Genomic DNA, 23,361 nt, shown 5'->3' with positions numbered 1-23,361 from the left:
ATTAATTTATTACTAAAACCTGCTATGCACAAACAGAAAGCAGCATACTTATGCCTCAAAGTGAACAAGTATGTATGCAGGGGTCGTCAAACTTTTTATAAAAAACGCCCATTTTTGCAGTGCTGGTCAACTTGGTCCCTAGTCCACTAGTGGGTGTTCCAGCTTCCATGGTGGGACCAGGTCGACCAGCACTGCAAAAGTGGGCAGTTTTTATAAAAAGTTTGACGACCCCTGGATAGCATTCCCTAACCAAAATAGTTGATTCATTAAAAATGCTACTTATACTAACATATGTGTGGTGTTGACTGCAATATTGAACTTTTAGATATATTATAAGTAACATATTTGATTAGTTCTATATACAATAAAAATATTAAAAGATCATGTCATAAAAGTTAGAAAACAAATTTGGAGTGACTGTGCCTTTTTTTTAAACAAATCTAATTGGCAACCTAAATATTTATATCAAATACTATAGCATTGCAGACATACCCAGCTGATCACTGTACAGCAAAATTTATATATTGCCACTATTTTTAGCAAAACATGTCACCAAAAAGAAATCTACATCCTTCACTGCAAATTATTACTGCGTATAATAAAACAAATAACTCGTAAAAAGCGCTGTCTGAAGATTTCACAATGTCCAAGTAGTTCAGGCACATTATGTATTCAGGAGAGTTAGACAAAGCTATTAACTCATCAACACTGCATTACCTAATGAAATTCTTCTACATTAGCTAAGCAGGAACATTACATCATTTCTATTTTTATTATTTATGTCTTAGGCCATATTTTTGTCCACTGAATTTTTTTCATACCAATTTCTTCCAAGATTTACATTAAACAAAAAGGGTTCTTAATAAACCAAACATAAGTACTATTAATTTATGAAATACTATAAAAGTGTATAGACTTCCTCGAAAATTCATTTGTTTTTTAAATAATAGCATCAAAATAAAATTTTGGAATTTACTTCCGAGGTTTGCCTTTGGTGGCGGAGACCACTAAGTCTCCCCGTTTATATATTCTCCTCTTTCTCCACAGTAAAATGGTCCCTTTGAATGAGGACTTATCCCAGCACTTCCTGCAGCAAGGTTCAGCCATCTGGCAAAGCTCTGACTATAGAATGCACCAGAAGGGAAGGAGTAACTTTCAAAATACATCTTTAAAGTGAACATACAAATCTTTCTTCAGCCATTCCTTCTTTCCCCTGGCTAGAATCCAGGCTGGATTGCTGACTCTCCAGCAGCCACCTTGGACCATGAGGCAGAGCCTTGTCCCGAAGGATGGCACAGTCAAAAGACAAATTATATGTGTCCCTGGCACTGTGAGCATTCCACCTCTGCTTTCATTCAGAAGGCGGAAGTCACTTATGAAAAGGGCCCTTTTCATTCCATATATGAATAGTGAGCTCCGTGCCTCTCCACTGGGTAGAGTTGGAAATCACTAATTATGACTACTAACTGGAAGAGAAAGAAAAGTGGGAGATTTTCAGTATGTAACCCACTGGCTTCAGGTAGAAGACTAGCATCTGGTGCAGGTGAAGGCTGAGCCGGTTTTCATAGCAAAAGCTGTATTATACACTAAAATGTTTATTCCCTTTTCTACATAAATTTAGATTTACTGGGGTCATCTAAAAGATGATGACTGGTTCTTCCGCTAAACTATAGGGAAAAAACCACTATTATTATGATCTATTATTCCATTTGAGAAAGGGATATAACTCCTCAACTTTAGCTCAATGTAAAGCAATAATAAGATGTAGAAAAATACCTTCTGTATATTAATTATATCCCTAGCCCTACCACTTAGGCTGATAATTAAGTTTACATGTTTACACACCTTAAGAGAAAAAAGAAAGAGAGAAAAAATAACTATATACTTGCAAATTCTTGAATCCACTCATTCTTGACATCATCTCAAATCAGATTGTCAAGTCACTTTCTGAACAGCCCTGGGTTTGAAGGGAAAGGCGGGCCTGTCTCTCTGGGCAGCAGCCTCGCATGTTAACAGGGCTGGAGGGAGACGCAGAGAAGCTAAGCAGTTAATTGGAGCCCTTTGCAAGTAGTCCAAAGATCCAGTGGTGTGGTAACTGCAGGGCTTTCTACCCTGGGGCTCCAGCTGCAGAAATGAACTTTCAAGAACTCCCTGCTCTGAACCCTGGCCCTACCAGGGCACAGACTCCAGACCCTGCGGCCCACAGGGGCCCATTTGCCCTGGAGTGGGGCTGTTAACCCTTGGACTCTCCACACTCCTGGGATTTATCTCATTTAATCCTCTGGTCACCAAATTCATTAGTGGTAACTATCCTGTCTCTCTTTTCTCTTCGCCCAGCTCCCTTACTTAATCTTCATCTGTTTTGGGTTTTTTTTTGTTTGTTTGTTTGCCTTTTGCATGTTGCAAGCCTGACCATCAATCGCTGCTTCTCCCCAATAATCCTGTCACTGAATTTCTGTCTCTAGTTTTAATTAGCTTATTTGATCTACCTACCTTTAATATTTTTATCATTTTTCTAAAGACAATTAACATTTTTTGTTGTTCTATGTTGTCAAGTTTCATTTGGAAGGTGGGAGCTGTCTTAAGAATTCCTGGGTAGCCCTGGTCAGATAGTTCAGTTGGTTAGAACATTGTCCTGAAGCACAGAGGTTGCCACTTTGATCCCCAATCAGGGCACATACAGGAACAGATGGATGTTCTCTCTCTTCTCCATTTCCCCCTTCCTCTCTTGCTAAAATCAATAAATAAACATAAAAAAAAATAGTTTCTGGAAAAAACTGAGACTTGATCGCTGGTCAGACCCTGTTCTTTCTTTCCCAGGGTTTCACAAGGCTGGCTTTACAACATAATTTCCTACAGACACTCATAAAACACATGCATGCTACTGACCAGGCTAGACCAAGGGGGGTAGAGGTGTCATTTATTGATATCAGCAATGTAGGAGTTCAGATTTGGACATGGTCAGTCTAGAGACTGTGAGACATCTGTAGAAAACATCAGTTTCCCCAAATGTATGCTGGAGACGTATCTGGAGCTCTAGGGAGAGCGTGAATTTAGGACGTGACCGTGCCGACATGCTCACTGATGCAATGGGAATTTAGGAAGATCCAGGAGCAAAACTAGGGGAAAACAGAAGGGGAGGGGAAGGGTCCCAGGTCTAAGCCCTGAGGTTCCCCAGAAGGCGTGGTGGAGCTTCAGAAGGACAAAGGACACTGAGAACAAAGGGCGGAGAGCCAGGCGGGAAACAGCAGACCCATAAAATGAAATGGCAAGGGATCTCCCATGTAGAAGGCTGATGAGAGGAGAAAGTCAGGACTGTGGGGTTCTCTAGGTACGTGAGTAGACAGGGAAGCCACTGGGGTCCTAGCGAGGCAGACAGCAGGAGCCAGAGAAAGGAAAAACATGCAGACAATGTCCGTGGATACTTCCTGTGAGAAGCAAGTCTGCGAGAAGGAGATGAAGCAATCGCTCAAAGGGAATGTAGAGAATAACATGAAGATTTTTGTCATTGGTTTGGGATTGTTTCTGTGTATCTATCTAGTCTGTCAAATGGGGACTGACAGATGAGACAGAGTTTGAATGATTCTGGGAAGAAGCCAAGGGGCAGTGGTTCTCACACTGGGCAGACACCACAACCAGGTGAGGGGGGCTAGTTCAGACAGGATTGCTGAGCTCTGCCAACCCACCCTACCCCCGGTTCTGCTTCAGCACTGAAGAGTTTACATTAATAACAAGGTGATATGGTCGATGGTCTTGAAGCCACATTTTGGGAAGTGGAGAGAGGTTAAAAATAGAAGTGATTGAAAGCAGACCCCATCAGGATCATTTATTTCTGCTGAGTCCAGAGGACTTTTGAAGGTTTTATTTTTGATGGAATAAGGGAAGCTCTATAAAAATAGCAACAGAAAAAGAGAAAAAATAAACATGAAAACAACGGTGATGGCAAGTGCCGATTACATGCTGCAAATGGTTTAAAATGTTTCAGCATGTATTCACTCATTGAAACCATAATAATAACAGTATCAGTCAGAAAAAGGCAATGGAGGCACCTACTTGGTTGTAGGCAAGTGACAGAAATCCCATAGGATGGATTCTGCTTCTTCTCTGGAGTTTAAGATGATCTAATATAAATACCCACTGAGTGGGATGAGGAAGAGAGGTCAGTATGTAGACAGCTTGGAAAAATACAAAATATTTAATGAGGAGAATGGAAGAAGGAGCTTATTATAAAAATGTGGTAGGTTTGGCATCACGACTGAGTGACCATTTGTAAAATGTAGATGGAGAATTTTTAGTGATAAACTCTGTGTGTGTGTGTGTGTGTGTGTGTGTGTGTCCCTGGCCCACTTAACTACAATGTGCCGACTGGGCACAAAATGTGAACTAAATCAGGGTGGGTTATCAAATGGTTGAAATAAAGAGAAAAAAATGTAAAGATATGAGATTAATTTTTTTTCCTGTATATTTGAGTCATAGAGTCTAGAGAGTCTAAAAAAAGGAAGTAAGAGCTAGCGGGGGCAGGGGGCTGACCAATAGATACATCGAAAACATAATGAAAGTTACTCTAAAATCTGTTGTGATTTTTCAAGTTGTAAAATTCTTTGACAGAGAGCAAATATATTTCTCTCTCAGATTTTTTGATGCATTTTACCCTTTTTGGTCAAAGGCTTAAATTTAATGTCCCATGTAAAGGTGCAGTAACATTTCATAAAGCTGTAAACTGTTGTACTACAGGTGCACCACTCTGGTCAGCGCGCATGGCATGCGGCCCTGCAAGGGACTGACTCCCTGGGCTGCCCACCACATTGCTGGTGCTTGATGCCCCTACCTTGACATAATTAGGTTTAATCAACAATTTTACAATAAATAATGGTGCTGTGAACTTGGGCTAGTCCCAAAGAGTAAACTTTTTTTTTTTTTGGCATGGTGAACTAGTTTAATTGGTCCTATATATACAGATAGGATTCCTAAAAAATGTCTGAAGACTTCCAAGGGCTGTAAACACATGTGGTGTCATCTTCAGGAAGGGAGGGAACAGCAACCTTCTCATGAAGCTATGTTCAAAAGTCCACGGTGTGCAGAACCACTGTTTCTGTCCTAGGTGGATACAGGCTTCCATCTCATCAGATGGTTCTTGTGTTTAATCAGGCAAAAATAGATGAATAATTAATGTAGTTGGGGGAGGAATCCTTGAAGATTGTTTTATTACTTAAAATCAAACAAAAGAAAATGGATAAGACTTAACTCCTGTAAGGCATCACCTTTACCTGTGAGGGTGTCAGTCCCGATGAGCTCAGAAGTGGTGGAGGGTGCGCAAGGTGGCACGCCATCTGCACGGTAGGCTTTCAGGATGTACTTCTCGATGACACCTCTCACTGCCACAGGTTTGGCCCAGGTCACTTCCATGCTGTGCCCGTCGAGGCTGCGGACTCCCGTGGGGGCCGGCACGCTGTCAGGGGCTGTGAGAGGAAGAAAAGGGACAACAGAGAACATTGCAGTGCTGTGAGCACTGCTGCCCCATTCCTCACTTTTAATGGCCGCAGTAAATCAGGCTCGACCATTAGCATGAATACAATTTATTAGAGTTGTAACTTTTCGGCATTGATTTAATATGACTTCATATCTTGAGCCATTTCATTTAAGCGATATTTCAAAACCATCAAAACTCCATCGACATAACGTTCTTCCAAGTCTGGTTGGGGGTTTCCCAAAACATTTAATGTAGTCGACATGTTTTAAACATCCTTCATAAAGAAGGAGGTGGATGGTGGGCAGATAACAGGTTCAAACCATGTAATGATGGACCCCTTTGAAGCAAGATAATTAAGAGTGTTATTATACACAGTGGTTTGACACTTTTATATCTTCTGTGGATTAGCCGAAAAATATCACAAATGGGGTGGTGTTGTGCTTGAATGTCTGATCTCATTTTCCAAATTCAATTATTTTCAAATTATTATTTTTTAAGAAAATCATAATTCTATCAGATATGCTATATGGATACATTGCTAATTGCACTTTGGGTGGGGGGGTAGAGATGCTCGTGCCCTTGAGCGTCTACACAATCATTTCCTGGGACATCTCCCTCAGAGTTTCACAGAACATTAACGCAAAAGGAGGAAGTTTAAAGCAACTGCCAACCCTCACTTTACAAGCTGTGTCCCCTCATTTTGAAAATCCATGCCTTTAACTATTTATTACTTGTTTCCATGGTTCTGATCAGTAAAGACTTCATCACAGATGACTGCACAGGGGACACTGAGAAAAAGCCCAAGGAGCCCCCTGGCAGGATGATGGATGAGTGACCTGCTCTGGCCGCTCACGGACTCACGAGCCCTGTCGATGGAGGGCCACTCGGGTTTCCACATCAGACATCCTCCTTCTTGGACTTCACTGTTCAGGCCAATAAAACAGGACAGCTTCCAGGGAAACAAAGTGACCATAAAGGCTGAGAGGAAGCATGGGGTGGGGGGGGCCAGTGTCTGCACAGTGAAACTACCACAGGTGCCTCCAGAAAGCCCACGGGCCACACGAGCGAGCTGCATGGAAAGGGGACGATGGGAGTGATGTTGATTTTATTAGTTCTGAAATGTGGAACAGGGCAAAGTACAGTACTGTCTAACAGATGGTCTTCTCATAAGGGACAGAGCAAAACTGACTCAAAAATAATTAAATAGTGCAATTATTCTCCAACCCCTGGGAGTGTGTAGCTGCTCGGTGTTGTGGTCAGATTGTAAATATGAATTTATGGCATCAGGCTTTGTGGTCAGATCATCGCTATAAATTCAGAGCTCTATGGGCGTGCTTTCTCGGTGTTACTCAAAATGGAGCCTATTAAGCTACGTCAGCGATGTATTTGCTACATAACTATTTACTGACTTAAACTGAAAACAGTCTTGATAGTGGATTTGGTAGAAAAGCAGAGTGTGAAAATGGGCCAGCTGACATGCCTGTAACACAGGCACATCTTAGATTGGAGCTGTCTCCAAGCTCGAAAGTTGAAAAAGAGTTTGAGAGAGCATTCAATTCACTGTCTAGCCTACAAATAGATGATAACTGAAATCATCCTCAGTAAGTTGTCAAATCTGTCCACTTCTAGAAATATGTAAGCAGAAAACTTTGAAAATTATTCTCAGTAGCCCATCTCAGTGTCTTTTAGATGAACAGGATTCCATCAGAGCAGCCTAGGATTGGTAACTCATTGTCGATAAAAAAAAAAAAGCATGAGAGAATATCTTAGTGAAAAACACACCTGCAGATAAATTGGGATTTGCTAAGGATAAACATGAAGAGACATAAGTGGCAGTCATATGGAAATGTAGTTGCCTTTCTAACAGATATTTGACCCAAAAGGGCAGAAGGCTGCTAATTCACAAAACTTTTTGTGATAAATGCCTTCCTGCGATGGTGTTATGTAAAAAGATGTCTTGGTCACTGTCAGAAGCTCAGTGCATTTATACATCAGTTGTCGGAGATGAGACCTAATGTATTCTATTTATCTCCTAGTTCTCTCCCCTCCAACTCAAAATAAAATTAGAGCAATCAGCAATTTCCATCCTGGGAAGGTCATGCTAGCATCCTAAAGTCAATACCATGGCGAACATCGGTCACGATGGGATAAAAAGACACGTGCACTTCCAACCATGGTGCAGGCTTCAAAGGTACCTTCTGCAAGAAAGAGGTGAGAGGGGCCACCTTAGCAAATGGTGATCCTGATTTTAGGTTCTCACAGTCTTCTTGGGGTCCATGCAGTCTATAGAGGTTTCTTGCCCTTAGCTACATTATTGTAGCTACAGGCTCATTAAATCTCTAGGACAACATAAAACCACTTTCTGCCTCCAAAGAGGAAAGAATCAAGCTTGAGCTCCTGCTTACTAAATACTTGCAAGATTAAAAGCACTGACTGACTAAGCACCTGGGCTGTTGGCAGATGCCTTTGCCAACCATCGTCTGCCCTGTCACAAGACTGCAGACATATTCCTTGATTTGGGGTGACTGTCTTCCCTTCCCATGCACAGACACAAATGCACATATTTGTGCCTGAGTGGGCACATATCCAGTTAAGGACAAATTACGTTTACCTGCTGTGGCTGTACGACCCCGGCTCCAGTCACTGCACACAGAACCTCCCTTGTGCGAGGCTACCACGCGGTACAGGTACTCTTCAGCGGGAGGAAGAAGTAGAAAGAGGAAGACATGAGTCATGGGGGGGAGCTGCGGGCTGGCGGGGAGGGAGGAGGTGGAGGTGTGCGGCATTGGACTCGGGGTGCCTCTGCCTTACCTGTGAAAGGCCGGAGACCGCGCTCCTGAGCGCTGTGCTCATGTCCCCGGTACACCAGGATGGAGTCATTTCCCCTGCAGTTAACAGCGCTGTCACTTGACAGGCACCCATCCAGATTAACTCTGACAGCGCCGCTGGACACAGATGCCAAGCTGACGACAGCACCACGTGCAAACGCAACATCCTTCATGCAGCCACCAAAACCTAGCAAACAAGAAGGGACCAGCATCCCAGAAAGGGCCGGAGTCATTCACTGCCAATCATTTCTGTCCTCAGTACGTTTTGATGAGGTGTGTGGATGTGTGGTTGTGGGGAAGAGGGTGCTTTAGATACAATTTTTAAACTTCCAAGTTTCCTTTAGGCAAACATTTGATGCCTTCTCTTGCTTTTTATCAGGCTAAGTTGTCACAAGGAAATCATTATATTATTTTGAAAACAAAATACGATCTGGTAAGTATAATTCAACTGAACTCTATTCAACAGAAAGTGTTCATTGCACCTCATTAGGCCTACATTTTCTCAATGTGTATATGGTGATGAAATAAAAGTTAGGTGATTACACATTATAGCAAAGGGGTACCCACCAGCCTCTCAATTCTGAAGAATTACGTAACCTATAAAAGTCAGTGTTTAGGGGCCAAAAACCAAATATTTGAAGTAGCATAATTATTCAACAAGATCAGTGGGGAAAAAGAAATATCCCTAGAAGGTAGCTGAAGGCTAACAAGAGGAAGAATAGATTTTCAGAATGCACTCGAATCCTGAGAAAACGCCATGGGTTCCGAAACAACCATTTCAGAGACCCGGCACCAAGTCTCGGTCAAATCAGCAGAGAGAGGTGCCGTGGCCGTGCTCTCTCGTCTCTCTGATGGCCACAACTGTGAGCATACACAACGGTCTAGGCTTCTAGGCTTTGTGTTCCCGTCAGCACAGGACGGAAGTCAGCTCTGGCTAGGGCAACACCCGGGAGTGTCACTGAACGTGTCCCCTGCCCAGTTGACTTGAGCATGACTTGAGTGCAGTTTGGTTCTATGAAGTTCAACACAGACCGAGGAGAAAACGGAAGGAGGATTCGTTGCTTTTGAGTTAGAAACCCAGAGGACAGCCGGCTGGCCAGCCCGCCAGCCAGCGAGGGGACAGCAGTTGTTTTGAATTACACACTCGTTTGTGTAAACAGAGATCAGTTCCACGAGGTCTGACAGTCCTCTGACCAGAAAACTGCTCAAAACTAGAGAAGAAGAAATAAGCAGAGTGCATTAGAGATGGCAGTCGTGCACATGTGCATGTGTGAGTACACACACACACACACACACACACTTGCACAAGTTCTGAACAAAAACACGTCAAGATCAAGAGGCCCCAAGCATGTGATTACCTATTTTCAAGACTAAGATACCCCCTGCAGGAAGTGCAAATAAAATATTATGCAAAATGCTGAACAGTAAAATAAGTTAATGGTAACAATGACCATATTGTTCTCTCCAGACACAATAAGTGGCAGCCTGTTTCCTCGTAACTGCTTTTACTGTTACTCACCTGCCTTTGGGCCCAGCCAATCGATACCGCTAGTCTATCTCGAACGCACAGTGGGCACTCAATAAGTCGGGGGAACTGAATTGAAGGTAATGAAGCTGAATAAAAAAGCACTTGCTTGAAAATTCGAAAGCTAAGGATTTTCACTTCTTTGCCAGTGATTTTCCAGTGGCACAGAGCTGAATCACCTACCCCTCCATACCCTGCTTAGCTTCCCCACCAACAAAATGCCAATGGGGGAAAGGCAGCTTTGGCAAACATCTTAGGGCTGTTATATGAAATGTCCCATTACTGGTTAAGGAGCATGGGGCTTCCGTTGGCAAGATGGAAAGGATTCTGGGTGTGGATGGTGGTGACGGTTACACAGCAATGTGAATGTACGCAATGCCACTGAACTTGTATATGTAAAAATAGTGAAGATGGTAAAATTTAACTTATGTCTATTTCAGCACAATTTTTAAAATTTTAAGGAAAAAGGGTCTTAAAATTAATTTACAATATGAAATTTTAAAGTTGGGAAAGGTCACAGAGAGAGTTGTCCTTCCTTCTGGAGATAGAGAGAAAGATCTCGAGTCAGAGGAGGAAGTCTGTAAGCACCAGTCCTCCCTGGGAAGTGGGGCTCTGGCCTCAGTCTCCAGAGGTGAAGATGCCCGAGCTTTTGTGTGGGCTCGCCTTGTGCTCCCCTCGGGGCACACAGTGAGTCAGAGAATGGAGTTTGCAATGCTCTTTCAAATTTACATCATGAGAAATTCCTCTACCAGGAACACTCTCCAGCTTTCCCTGTAATTGAATGGGGTTTGAAAATATGAAGAGGGGAGAAGGTCTGTTTGTGGGAGCAGTGTGGGTTCCTCCTTGCTTCCCTGTCTTCGTGAGAATCAAAAACAAACAAACTAACACCCTCCCATTCCTATCCCACCCCCAGGCTTCCAACTAACTCTGGGCAGACCAATCAGAGAGCAGAGCTCTTCTGAAGGAGGCAGTCCAACACCAGGCTCCTGCCCTACCCACACCCCTTCATAGAGCACCATGCCCCTCACTTCCAACCTAGAGGTCAGGGACAGCCCCCAGGGCTGGTTCTAAGGTAAAAATGCCCAGGATCTGAGCTAGCTCAACTTCAGAAAAGCATGCTGTCCAGTGTTTCCAAAAGAACAAGAAAAATCAATGTGCATTTGAGTCAAAGGAAGATTACAACATTAATGGATAAGAAAAAGAACAGCCCTCATATGATCACAAAATAGGACCTCTGAAAAGAGATGCTAATTAAAAAACAGATTCTTAAGACTGTTGTTAATGGACTGAACAGCATAGTGTACATGAGCGTGACTGATCTGAGTTGCAGTTTACCCCACGTGTGCAGCACCTGTGTATTGTAAATACTCTCCTGAGCTCTGTATAAAATATGCAGATTTACGAGTTATAAAAACTTAGAAAGGCCCTGGCCGGTTGGCTCAGTGGTAGAGCGTCGGCCTGGCATGCAGAAGTCCCGGGTTTGATTCCCGGCCAGGGCACACAGGAGAGGCGCCCATCTGGTTCTCCACCCATCCCTCTCTCCTTCCTCTCTGTCTCTCTCTTCCCCTCCCGCAGCAGCCAAGGCTCCACTGGAGCAAAAATGGCCCGGGCACTGGGGATGGCTCCTTGGCCTCTGCCCCAGGCACTAGAGTGGCTCTGGTCGCACAGAGTGACGCCCCGGATGGGCAGAGCATCGCCTCCTGGTGGGCGTGCCGGGTGGATCCCGGTTGGGCGCGTGCGGGTATCTGTCTGTCTCCCCGTTTCCAGCTTCAGAAAAGTACAAAAAAAAAAAAAAAAAGGGAAGAAAAAAAAAAAAAAAAAAAAACCTTAGAAAGACCAGTACCATTCAAAGCATTTTAGGGGACAGGGTCATTAAATATGCATTTTTAATAACCTTTCCAAGCAATTCCAATGTATCCTGGATAGCAGTATTATTATTAATAATAATGGTTAATTTTATTGAGTTCTTACTATGTCCCAGCTACTATACTTCATATTTTATCGGTGGTCTGAGACTCACTGATGAGGCTGATTCTGCACTAAGAATTTAGTATTCCTGTAAATAAAATCTCTTTCAGTATTACCGATTTAGTCATAGTGTGGACTGAAGTATTCCTCTTTGGTCTCTGTTGATGTTTTAAACTTTTATCATTATAATATTACAATTCCAATACAAGCATGCCTCTAGACCCATCAGAGTGATGGGTGTTGGTATGCTTTGAAAGTATAACGCTTGAATGGTAGAGACTTTTTTTCCTCGATGTAAAATAAGGCCAGGTAGTTTTGCTCATATAAAGGGTTTCCAAGCTCCTTCTAACCTCAGAAACCTGAAGTCGGGAGAGGCCTTTATGTGAGTGTAATATTTCCAGCTCCTGTTATATCTTAAGTGCCTTGGAAATGTCATTACTGTCTTACACTTCCGATATTCATTAACTTCTTAAGCATTCCCTTCTGAAAGTCTTCTTAGAGCTTGCCGTATATTTTCCATTCAAAGGCGGTTAAGTCTTTATGTACTCACCAGATAGGCAACACTGCTCCGTGGACATTTTAACCATCCACAGTGTGTCAATTCTGAAATCTGTGCAGAAAAATCACTTGCTACCTGGGAGCATGCTGGGTCACAAGCTCGGTGTTCTATGCTCCCTCCACTTTATAGGGAAGAGACACTGCCCCATGCCCATCCGGAGAACACTAATTACACATAAGAAGGAGGACTCTGACACCAGGACACTGGCCAATGGGCTGGCTTCCATCTGCGTCCTAGCCATTCTTCTCTGCTCTTTGGGTTCCTCATCAGTAAAATGGGGGCATAAACAATAACACCTACCTCACAGGCTTGTTGTAAAGAACTCACTCACTCATTTTCTCGCATGTGAAGCTCTCAGAACAGTCCTGGCATGCAATACCCACTCAGTGATGGTTAGCCTTCTAAGATAAATAATTGCTTTAATTGTGCTCAAACTCTTCGTGCGTTAACTGCCACAAGTGACATGATGATGTGAAAACCCACGATGGGAGCTAAATACTTGCTGTAGTTATGACTCATGCACTCGTGAACGTCTCCACAGTTATTGGGAATCAATGATACCTCGATTTTTTACAAGTATGCTTGAAATTCAGCTAAAGTGGTTGGCAAACATATTAGTCAACAGAGTCAAATATCAGCAGTACAATTGAAATTTCTTTTGAGAGCCAAATTTTTAAACTTAAACTATATAGGTAGGTATATTCCTTATTGAGGTAGTGCCTGCACATGGTATTTTGTGGAAGAGCCACACTCAAGGTGCCAAAGAGCGACTTGGCTTGCCAACCACTGACTTCTCCTGTGCTTTACTGCATCAGAGCACCACTGAAATGCATAGGGACAACAAGCACTGATGTCGGAAAGTAACTCTTCTGACTGATGCCATTTTTTCTAGTTGCGAACAGCAGCCTAATTAATTTTTTAATCTGTAAATGTAGATAATGATCAGGACTCTGAAGAACTGGAGGCACATGTATTTTTGAGGAAAACATCTGAGAAGTATGATGGATGAATTAAAATGATGTTTTCTGACATGTTAGAATAAATAGATTGATTATGATTAGGCGATATATTAAAATATATATGTTGATTATGTATGAGGGCACACTCTAAAGCAGGGGTCCCCAAACTTTTTACACAGGAGGCCAGTTCACTGTCCCTCAGACCGCTGGAGGGCCAGACTATAAAAAAAACTATGAACAAATCCCTATGCACACTGCACATATCTTATTTTAAAGTAAAAAAACAAAACGGGAACAAATACAATATTTAAAATAAAGAACAAGTAAATTTAAATCAACAAACTGACCAGTATTTCAATGGGAACTATGCTCCTCTCACTGACCACCAATGAAAGAGGTGCCTCTTCTGGAAGTGCGGTGGGGGCTGGATAAATGGCCTCAGGGGGCCGCGTGCGGCCCGTGGGCTATAGTTTGGGGACCCCTGCCCTAAAGGGCAACATACAAACCTATTTGCAGAAGTGGTCTCAGATTTTTTTTTTTTTTGAACTTAAGATTCTGTGATCAAGGGGTGGGTGGGTGTTGCTTTCAGCCTGATTCTATTTCTATGTCTTGAAACACAGAACCACCAAAATCTGGTGAGACCAGGGCTGCTGTGACTTGGGGGTTCCTCCAGGTAGAGCTCACCTGGTTCCAGACTCAGCTGTCTATAGGACTCCGGCAGTTCGCGCGGGGCCCCTCCCAGGTACACGGGGGAGTTCAGCACCAGTGGCTGGGCTCGGGACTCTGACACCCGCTCCGTCAGTTCATTCATGCTCGCCGACACCACGGAGCCTTCCTTTTGAACCACCAGTTCATTCCACTGCCCGTTGCAGTAGGACAGCCCCAGCCACAGGTCCACGCGGGTGAGGGTGACACTGGTATGCAGCCGGAGGCTCAGTGTGCCGCTCTTCAGTTCCACCTGCATTTCATATTTTTAAAAAGATAAAACAAATATATAGAAGAACTGCCGGATGGTGGTTTGGGAGAGAGCAGAAGGCCAATTTCTTGAAAGAAAAGCAAAAAATTTCTCTGAAAGCACTCTTAGAAATATTTCACTTTGTTCGAAGCCAAATGGGAGTGACACATAATAAAGTACGTTTCAAGCTTATAACTGACATGAAGTATATTGTGTGGAGTCACACAAATTCATACCCAGTAAGGATTATATATGACACCATATGATGCAGGCTCAAACATTTTAGAAAGTGTAACATAGGTAAACATCAAACTCTGGGAAAAATATGACAAGACAGTAAGAAAAATCAAGTGTCAAGCTTGATTAAGCTGCTTTTAAATGGTTGCTGAACTCAATTTCAAATTTGTAAGATGTATTCTGATTCGCTATTGCAGTTTTGTTATTCTGAATCTCCCAACTAACATAATTGCTTCTATGTGCTTTCTTTTAGATTAAGGTGCTGTTTTCAAATGTGAACATATTTTGCCCAAATTCTCATGGTAAAAGAAATACCTTCAATATGTTTTCCTTCAAAATGGTACATGATAATTATTTTACCCACCATGCTTTTATTTTGTTAGAAGTCAAATCAGTGACCATAGGATACTTAAAAATTTGAGATCAACCACATCTAATGAAACAGATCGTAATGACAAATAAAACTACTACTTTTTCAAAGTAAAAATCTCTGTAAAGTACACAGGGTGAGCAGTTACTCAGTTACCTGTGTATTCATTCTGGAAATATTGGAACCCCTGCTGTGTTCTGTGAACCCACTGCTCCGAGACAAACACTGTGTCTAACGGAGAGGCAATCACGTGGCATGTCACTATAACCCAGTGGGAACAAGGTGCAATAGGAGAGAATCCTGGGAACTAGAAGGGTTGAAAGCAAGCATATAGTGTCATCTAGGCAGGGGACTGACACATTCAATGGTGTGGGGACATGCACAAGCTCATTAGGTTTAGAAAAAGGCACCAGGTTAGGAAAAATAGAGGATACATATGGGGTCAAGGGTGAGTTTAGGAGGAGGCCTGCCAGGTATGTAGAAGCAAGATTTTAGAGGATTTTGAGTGATAGAGAAAAAAAGTAACCTTTCTGATGCTTGTCTGACACCAATAGCCATATTCTTTCTACTAGTGTCTTAGCTAATTGTAACATTTTAGGTCTTGGGTTGGGTTGTAGGTTTACAAGTGTTCACTGTACTTTTGTACGATTACACCAAATTGGATTTTAATTCCTTATACTGTTTTGTTAAAATTACAATTTTCATGGTAATAGTAGTCATTTTGAAAAACTACTGTGACCCAAAAATGCAAAATGTTTCACAGGATTCCAAAAGTGAAAATAACATGACAGGGAACAGAAGAAAAACAAAAGTGAATTTGAAAAGAAGCCCCAATGTAGTATAATGTGAACCACAGGTTTATTGAAAGTTGGCTCTGACACTTGCAGTAAATTTAATTAATCAACCTACAGCAAGGAAATCAGGTCCATCCTTGTTGTAAATGAAAAGCAGCAATCCATCCAGTTGGTCTGTTTTGAACTTAAAGGAAATTTCAAAGTTCAGTCCACCATGAAACACATATGGCTCAAGTTCCAGGAACCCTTTGAAGACAAGAACATATACACATGAGCGTGGGGAAAGAAATGGCGCCTGCTCTGAGTCATAAGATTCCCTTAGGACTAGACTATCTTTGAGTAAATCTCTAACAGAAGAAGCAAATCCATGTTAAGAAATTGTCCTTGTAATTGTACAGAAGTGGGAGAAGGAACTTTATACACCTTTTAGGAAGAAGCAATTTATTCTCTACACCGTGGCTACAACTGAGACTCATAGTTTTCTGTAAGATCAACAATAAGCCATTGCATGGAGTTCAGAGAAACTCTGAATAATGACAGTGATGAGAAAAAGCAATGACAAAGTACTCAGATTATGACATCATGTAGCTTTCTGTTCTGAAGGTCATTTAAGCAACTTAATAACTGACCAACTCAATTAGAAAGACAGGAGGCAATGCTGGGCTTTTACTTGAAGAACGAGCCATGTCCATCAAGCTGCCATGTTTCCCTTACCACCTTAGCTTGGGTGGCCGCCAGGCAGAGACTGTAAATAAGAACATACCAAGGACACTGCATGTCACCTTTGCTGCAGCCTTTGGAGAAATGGCAACAATAGTGGTTATATAATCTCTCCCTCCCTTTGTGAGCTACATACCCTGTTACAAAGCTGAAATTTTACTCTGACAAACACTGTCCATCTGCCTAACAGAATGAACAGACATTTGTGGACTAACCTGGTAACTACTTTGAATCATCTTTCTAAGTAAAGTTCATTCTAAATAAAACAACTGACTCACAAATTGACATTTGGGATGCTACCTCATGTAAACTGAGAACTGCTTTGGGCTACTACAGAGCGTATACATGAATAGGTATTTATAAGTCTTGCAAGGACTGATGGCTATTTGAGAAGCTTACCTGTTCCTAAGAAATGAGCTCCCTCTTGTAATGAGGAGGGACATCCCTCCCAGGCATTATACACGTTGATTTGCTCTTCAGAATTCTGCCACAGCAGAGGCTCCCAAATAGCAGACGGATTGTAATTCTTCATAAAATACACATTCTTGAGACAGCCCACAAAACCCTTTTGGATTATGTCTGCAGGGATTGACAGATGTCAAGAAATATGTATTTTGAAAAATGCTTTTCGGGCAATTAATTTTACATACAATTAAAATAAATGGGTATTAGCTCTCTTTACCTGTTTGCTGCAAACCTCCTAATGATTCAGGTAAACACAACACCACCAAGTGTGCTAAGTGGTAACAATGATAATGTTTAGCCCTGGTTTGGATTCATCATATATGTAGAGACAGATATTAAGGCAAAAAACCTTGGTTTTATAGTGCTAGCAAAAATACTGCCTTTCGAACTAACAAGGAGGTGTCATCTGCCACTGGTCTTAAAAATGAAAAGTGCTATCACATTTTATAAGTAACATTTGAAGGATGTGTTTCTGTTAAATCTATCGTTTACAGTTTAGTTCCTTCATCATAATAAACTAGCTCTGTTATACAAGTCAATCATTCATTGAACCTCATTTCTAGGAAGGGTGATATTTTTTTCTGCCTACGATTAATTTCATTTATGTTAGCCTTATTAATTTCATTTTACACACTGTTTTGTTGTATTGTCTTCAAATATAGGAATCACTTTGTCACTGCTCCAATTACAGCATTCAGGGCACCTGGCTGGAATGTTCTGCCATCATGGCAAAGGTCAAACTCTATTCTTCTATGGGTATCTAGCGACTGAGTATGCCTTTTATATGGTCCAGTCCATAGGGAAACATTTTTCACCCGCGTAAAAACCGAAAATCAACTGCATAGTCATCCATTTTTGTGTTTTCTGTTTGTTTGTTTATTTATTTATTTATTTTTACAGGGACATAGAGAGAGTCAGAGAGAGGGATAGATAGGGACAGATAGGAATGCAGAGAGATGAGAAGCATCAATCATCAGGTTTTGTTGCGCATTGTGACACCTTAGTTGTTCATTCACTGGTTTCTCATATGTGCCTTGACTGCAGGCCTTCAACAGACCGAGTAACCCCTTGCTCAAGTCGGTGACCATGGATCCAAGCTGGTGAGCTTTTTTTAGCTCAAGCCAGATGAGCCAGTGCTCAACCTGGCGACCTCGGAATCTCGAACCTGGGTCCTTTTTGTATATCAAGAATTGGTTACTAAGATTTTCTTTTTTTGTGTGACAGGAACAGAAACAGACAAAGAGAGGGACAGACAGGAGGGGAGAGAGATGAGAAGCATCAATTCTTTCTTGCAGCACCTTAGTTTCTCATTGATTGCTTTCTCATATGTGCCTTGACTGGGGGGCTACAGCAGACTGAGTGACCCCTTGCTCAAGCCAGTGACCTTGGGCTTAAGCTGGTGAGCCTTGCTCAAACCAGATGAGCCCGCACTCAAGCTGGTTACCTCGGGATTTCAAACCAGGGTCCTCCATGTCCCAGTCCGACACTCTATCCATTGTGCCACCACCTGGTCAGGCCTAAGATTTTCAATGCAAATAACACATGTAATAATGGATATTTTTGACATACTGACATGGGAAGTACAGTATAAGGTAGAAAATAATACTATTACTCATACTTTAAAATAATGCTATTGCATTCTATTCTAAATGAATAGTGGTGACAACGTGTAACTCAATACCTTTTCCACACTCACCGGGATCCTTCCTCAGGATGGTGTAGCCCCGCGGCAGCCCTCCCACAAACACCCCTGAGTTCTCTCCAATAATTGTACTACCATTCAGGGGCCCGGAGGAACCTGTGGCAGAGGAGATGAGAAGTCCAGCATCAGCAGGATTATGTTTTTCTACTAATTTAACAAATGATTAAACCCTTCCCTGGGCTTTTGGGACGTCATTCTTTCTTGGTCCATCCCTTACCTTAGTGGCTGTCCTGGTTAGCCTTCTTCATGGCTCTTCCGCATCGACCACAACATCTCAGTGCTGGAATGACCCAGATTCTCTCCCTTCTCTGATCTGATCTCCTTCTCTACTACAACGATGCCCCGCATCCTCCAAAGGGACAAAGGAAGGTCTGGGCACCTGTGCTAACCATCAGGGCCAAATATCTGAAGGGACCTGGGTCCCTGACTCTATTGCATAAGAATGCAAATCTCCTGCTAATATTTCTCACTCCATTCTTCTTTGGAATAAGGGGGAAATCTCAGACCCAAACCACCATAATGAGCCCTAGGCACAGCCACTCCTTGGTTGTACATACCACATAGCTGACAACTCCAGTTTGTGACTCTAGTCTGCAAACCTCCCTCAGCTCAGGCTTGTACATCTCACAACTTGTCTGATATCTCCACTTGGACGCCTCATAGGGATCTAAGACTTAACATGTTCCAACTGAACTCTGAATACCTCTCCTCCAAATCTGCTATTCCCAATTTCTTGTCCATCTTTGTTATGGCAGCTGCATTCTTCCGGGGGCCTGCACTTCAAACCTACCAGTCAGGCTCCACATTAGGGGTTAGCAAACTTTCTGTAAAGGGCCAAATACTATGTTTTAGGCTTTGCAGACTATACAGCCCCATGTAGACACAAACAACACATAACAAATGGACACAGTGGTGCTCTAATAAAACTTTATAAAAACAGACATGCACTTGAATTGGCCCACAGGTGGCAGTCTGCCTGCTCTACATCAATCAAATCCCTTTAGTGGACCATTTATAATATCTCCATATTTTTCATCATATTGAAATGACCTTCCTGGTTCAAAAAAATGATCATTTCTTGCCTGAATTATTTAAAAATTACTGCAGAAGCCTATTCAATGGTCACAGGGCTTCTCCTCTTGTTCTCATAAAACATATTCTCATACAAGTAGCCAGAGTGTTCCTTTTAAAGAAAGAAGTCATATCATGACATTCTTCTCTCAAAATTGGCCAGTGACTTCCTTCTTTCCAAGTGAAAGTCCACATGGTTCTAGAGCATACAATCCTACTGGTCTTTCTGGTCTCATAGTCTGTCACCAGCCCTTGGCTCACTCTTTCCTATAGTGGCCTCCTTTTGGTCCCAGACATGCCACATATGCTATGATCCCACCTTCTTTCTTTAACACCCACTGTTTGTTCAGCTTGAAACATCCTTCTGTTGAACACTTTACTGATTTAGCATGTTACCCCTTCTAGGTCTCTGCTTAAATGTCACCTTATTAGAGAGGCCATCTCTAACAATTCCTTATAAAATCAAAACATCCCCTCCCTAATACACACACACACACACACACACACACACTCTCTCTCTCTCTCTCTCTCTCTCTCTCTCTCTTTCTTTCCCTCTTATCCTATTTTATCATTCTCAGCATGTATCTGATACTTGTTCAATATTTATTTATTCTCCTGCCGAAAACATGAATTTCATTCTTTGTATGAATTTCTGGAGCAATAGCCATATTTCCCCACACATAGTAGGTGCTCATTATAATTTTATATTTTCCCCAAACGAATCAATAAAAGCCTGTGGATGACAGATAGCATAGGATGGAAAGAATGCTAAACTTAAAATGGCAAAAAAAGGTTATGTCCCTCAAGAATGCTGTCTATCAACTCTGTATACTGGGAGAAATTATTTACCTTTTCTGAGTTTCAATTCCCTCATCTCTAAAATGCACATTATATCTGTTTTATTTTACTTTATCATATTCTGGGAGTCAAAAGTTGCAGACTTAGGGAGAACCTGAGTGTAAACCCTTACAAACTATAAAGAACAGTGCAAGCTACAAAAGTGCTACCTAGAACTCTGTCTTATTTTTGCTTTGCCAAAACCCTACAGAAATTAGAAAATGGTGGCTGGACTTGGTTTTCAAGACACCCAAAGGCAAACTTAAATGCAATTTAAGTAAAATTGAGTGGAGAAGAAGGTGAAAGAAGAAATATAAATTAGAAATGACAGAAAATTAGGGCAACATCAGCCTATAAGGAAAGCCAAGTATCTATATATCAAGAGAGCCCATACCTGAATACTGCCCATCAAGTGTGATGTGACCGACAGCTTGATGTCTAATAGCAATGATGTCATGCCATTTGCCATCACTATACTGCTTACCATCGTCATTAGTTGTGGTCACTTCCACTGGAGACCCCTGAAGGGAATGAATGAGTGAATTAATATATGTTTAAACAAAAATACATTTTATTGTGTGTGTATGTATGTATATATGTATGAGTATATATATATACACACACATATACACATAAATGTGTTTGTACATACATACATACACACACATACACAGACATATATATTTGTTAAAAGCCAATTTACAATATTTAATATCATCCTGATGCAAGGATGCATATGTTTCAAATAGAACTCAGAAGGAAAATTGATGTCTAACATCATTCTGGTTTTCCTCTGATGTGTCTCTGTGCTCAAATCTGAAAATAACTTGTCTTTGGAATAAGACTTTCTTACAAGTACACCTGCACTCTGATGACCCATATTCATCAGAAAGGTAACTCATTTTCTATTGTAAAATTTTCTATTTTAATTTTTGTCAGGAATATAAAAAGAGAGACAAGAATTTGAAATTCAAAATATTATTCAACTGCTAATTGTTTTAAAGACAGGGAAAGTGTGGCAAACTTGTTTTTCTCACCTACATTACATTCCCTAACGAAGCAAGTCCCTAAGTGAGTCCTAGGCAATGGAAGATATCAAGAATAGAGACTTGCAAATGGAAGTGAGGGTATGAAAGGAGAAGAACAAAGAAGTTTGTATCTCAGTACTTTCCAGCCAAGGGAACCCTTGCTTGGTTTATCATGATTGACACAAAGGTGCTCCCTTTAGTGTGAATGAGCAAGTACTAGTAAGCAGAAGAGATTTCAGCTTTGTCACTGTCATCACTTCTTAATACTATTTAAAAAAAATTATTCTAAACCTTCTAAATAAAAAAAACCTCATTTTTTTCTTAATAAAGTTGGTTTCCTTAGCAATAATTAACTTCAATCCAATAACCATTTTTAAAAACAAACAAACAAAAAAAGATTGGGTAAGATATTAAAAAATAGTTTCTTAATTACTTGGGATATTTTATGAAATTCTACTTATCTTGGTAGAATGTCTTTCAAAAAGAGAAAAGTGATGATTATCTGATGTAATAGGGCTAAAGTGTCACAAAAAAGCGCCATATTAATCACACCACTTAAAATATTTCTGCCTGTATTTTCTAAAATAGCTTCAGCAATGTAGCATGTCCAGTCTACACACTTAATTGGCTTCTGTCAGGCCTCATACAGAGCATGACAACACATATGACATACAGAATCTCCTATTACCAAAAAACATCGTTTAATTTCCCACGAGTATGAGTGGGCTGCTTCTCTCACAGACAATACCCCAACTTTTCTAGACAATTCCATTGGCAAGAAAAATGACCACTTGGTAAGTCTATTCCTTAGCCTTTGAATTTTCCTAGGCTGCCTTTCCTATCTTTTGTCTTTACATGCTCTTTTATTTTCTTCAACCCTATTTCAACATTTTAATATTTTACAAACACACATTTCATTATCGTAGTTTAATAATTAAAACCAGAACTGGTGTCGTGCCCAATTAATGTGCCCTGGTACCATGCCCATTAGTTTTTCCATTAGTGAATTCAACAATGCTAATGAGATTACTAGCATGGGATGCTAATTGGGCGTGACATAAGAAACTGGCTTACTTCTTAGCATACCCTTGCTAATGATGAAATTAATGAGCATTTTATTAAATGCTGTCTCATCAAAGTGTACTTAGTTAGCGTTAAAATTGTTACAAACGATGTTGCATTCTAAAAGATCAGGTGTCTGAGTTAGTGGTTCCTCATATGATGTTTGGCAACAATCTGAAGCGTTAATAGTTCTCTACATCAGAAATCACATTTATTGGAAATAAATTCAACTACAGAACATACAGCCTCAGAACGCCAAATGTACTTTCTACTTAGAGGACCGTACCATATCACTCTTTGATCATCATCTTTAAGATTATTCACCACCACCACCACCACCACCGCCACCACTAATGTGAAGAGAATAATGCTGAGATCAATTCTGGTGCCATGTCATGCAGTTTGTTCTTCCTATTTGGAAAATATCAGACAAGTTAAATAAAGCCTATGCAGAATTGTTGTGCAGCTTTCACTTTCTCAGCTTCCTTCAGAGTGAAATCAGAATGTTAGGTGAATTTCCTGTTAACACCACTGAGCATAAAACATTTAATGATAGCCACAAAGTCAAGTCACTCTTTTTTTTATTATTTTATTTATTTATTTATTTATTTTGTATTTTTCTGAAGCTGGAAATGGGGAGAGACAGTCAGACAGACTCCCGCATGCACCGGACCAGGATCCACCTGGCACGCCCACCAGGGGCGATGCTCTGCCCACCAGGGGGCGATGCTCTGCCCCTCCGGGGCGTCGCTCTGCTGTGACCAGAGCCGCTCTAGCGCCTGGGGCAGAGGCCAAGGAGCCATCCCCAGCG

At 41.4% G+C, this 23,361-nt stretch overlaps 1 protein-coding gene across 1 annotated transcript in view; it reads right to left on the bottom strand.

Annotated features, from left to right (window-relative positions):
• USH2A (usherin) overlaps positions 1–23,361 on the bottom strand; it is a 545,087-nt gene that overhangs the window by 291,058 nt on the left and 230,668 nt on the right. The window contains exons 23-30 of the mRNA XM_066238179.1: positions 20,855–20,981; positions 18,547–18,648; positions 16,785–16,964; positions 15,781–15,911; positions 13,994–14,267; positions 8,282–8,485; positions 8,082–8,162; positions 5,268–5,459 (exon numbers count right to left, since the gene is read on the bottom strand). Of these exons, the coding sequence (XP_066094276.1) occupies positions 5,268–5,459; positions 8,082–8,162; positions 8,282–8,485; positions 13,994–14,267; positions 15,781–15,911; positions 16,785–16,964; positions 18,547–18,648; positions 20,855–20,981 (1,291 nt within the window). The remainder of the gene's footprint in view (positions 1–5,267; positions 5,460–8,081; positions 8,163–8,281; positions 8,486–13,993; positions 14,268–15,780; positions 15,912–16,784; positions 16,965–18,546; positions 18,649–20,854; positions 20,982–23,361) is intronic.

This window comes from Saccopteryx bilineata, chromosome 1 (assembly GCF_036850765.1).
Source record: "Saccopteryx bilineata isolate mSacBil1 chromosome 1, mSacBil1_pri_phased_curated, whole genome shotgun sequence".
NCBI lineage: Eukaryota > Metazoa > Chordata > Mammalia > Chiroptera > Emballonuridae > Saccopteryx > Saccopteryx bilineata.
This window is presented reverse-complemented; position numbering and strand designations above follow the sequence as displayed.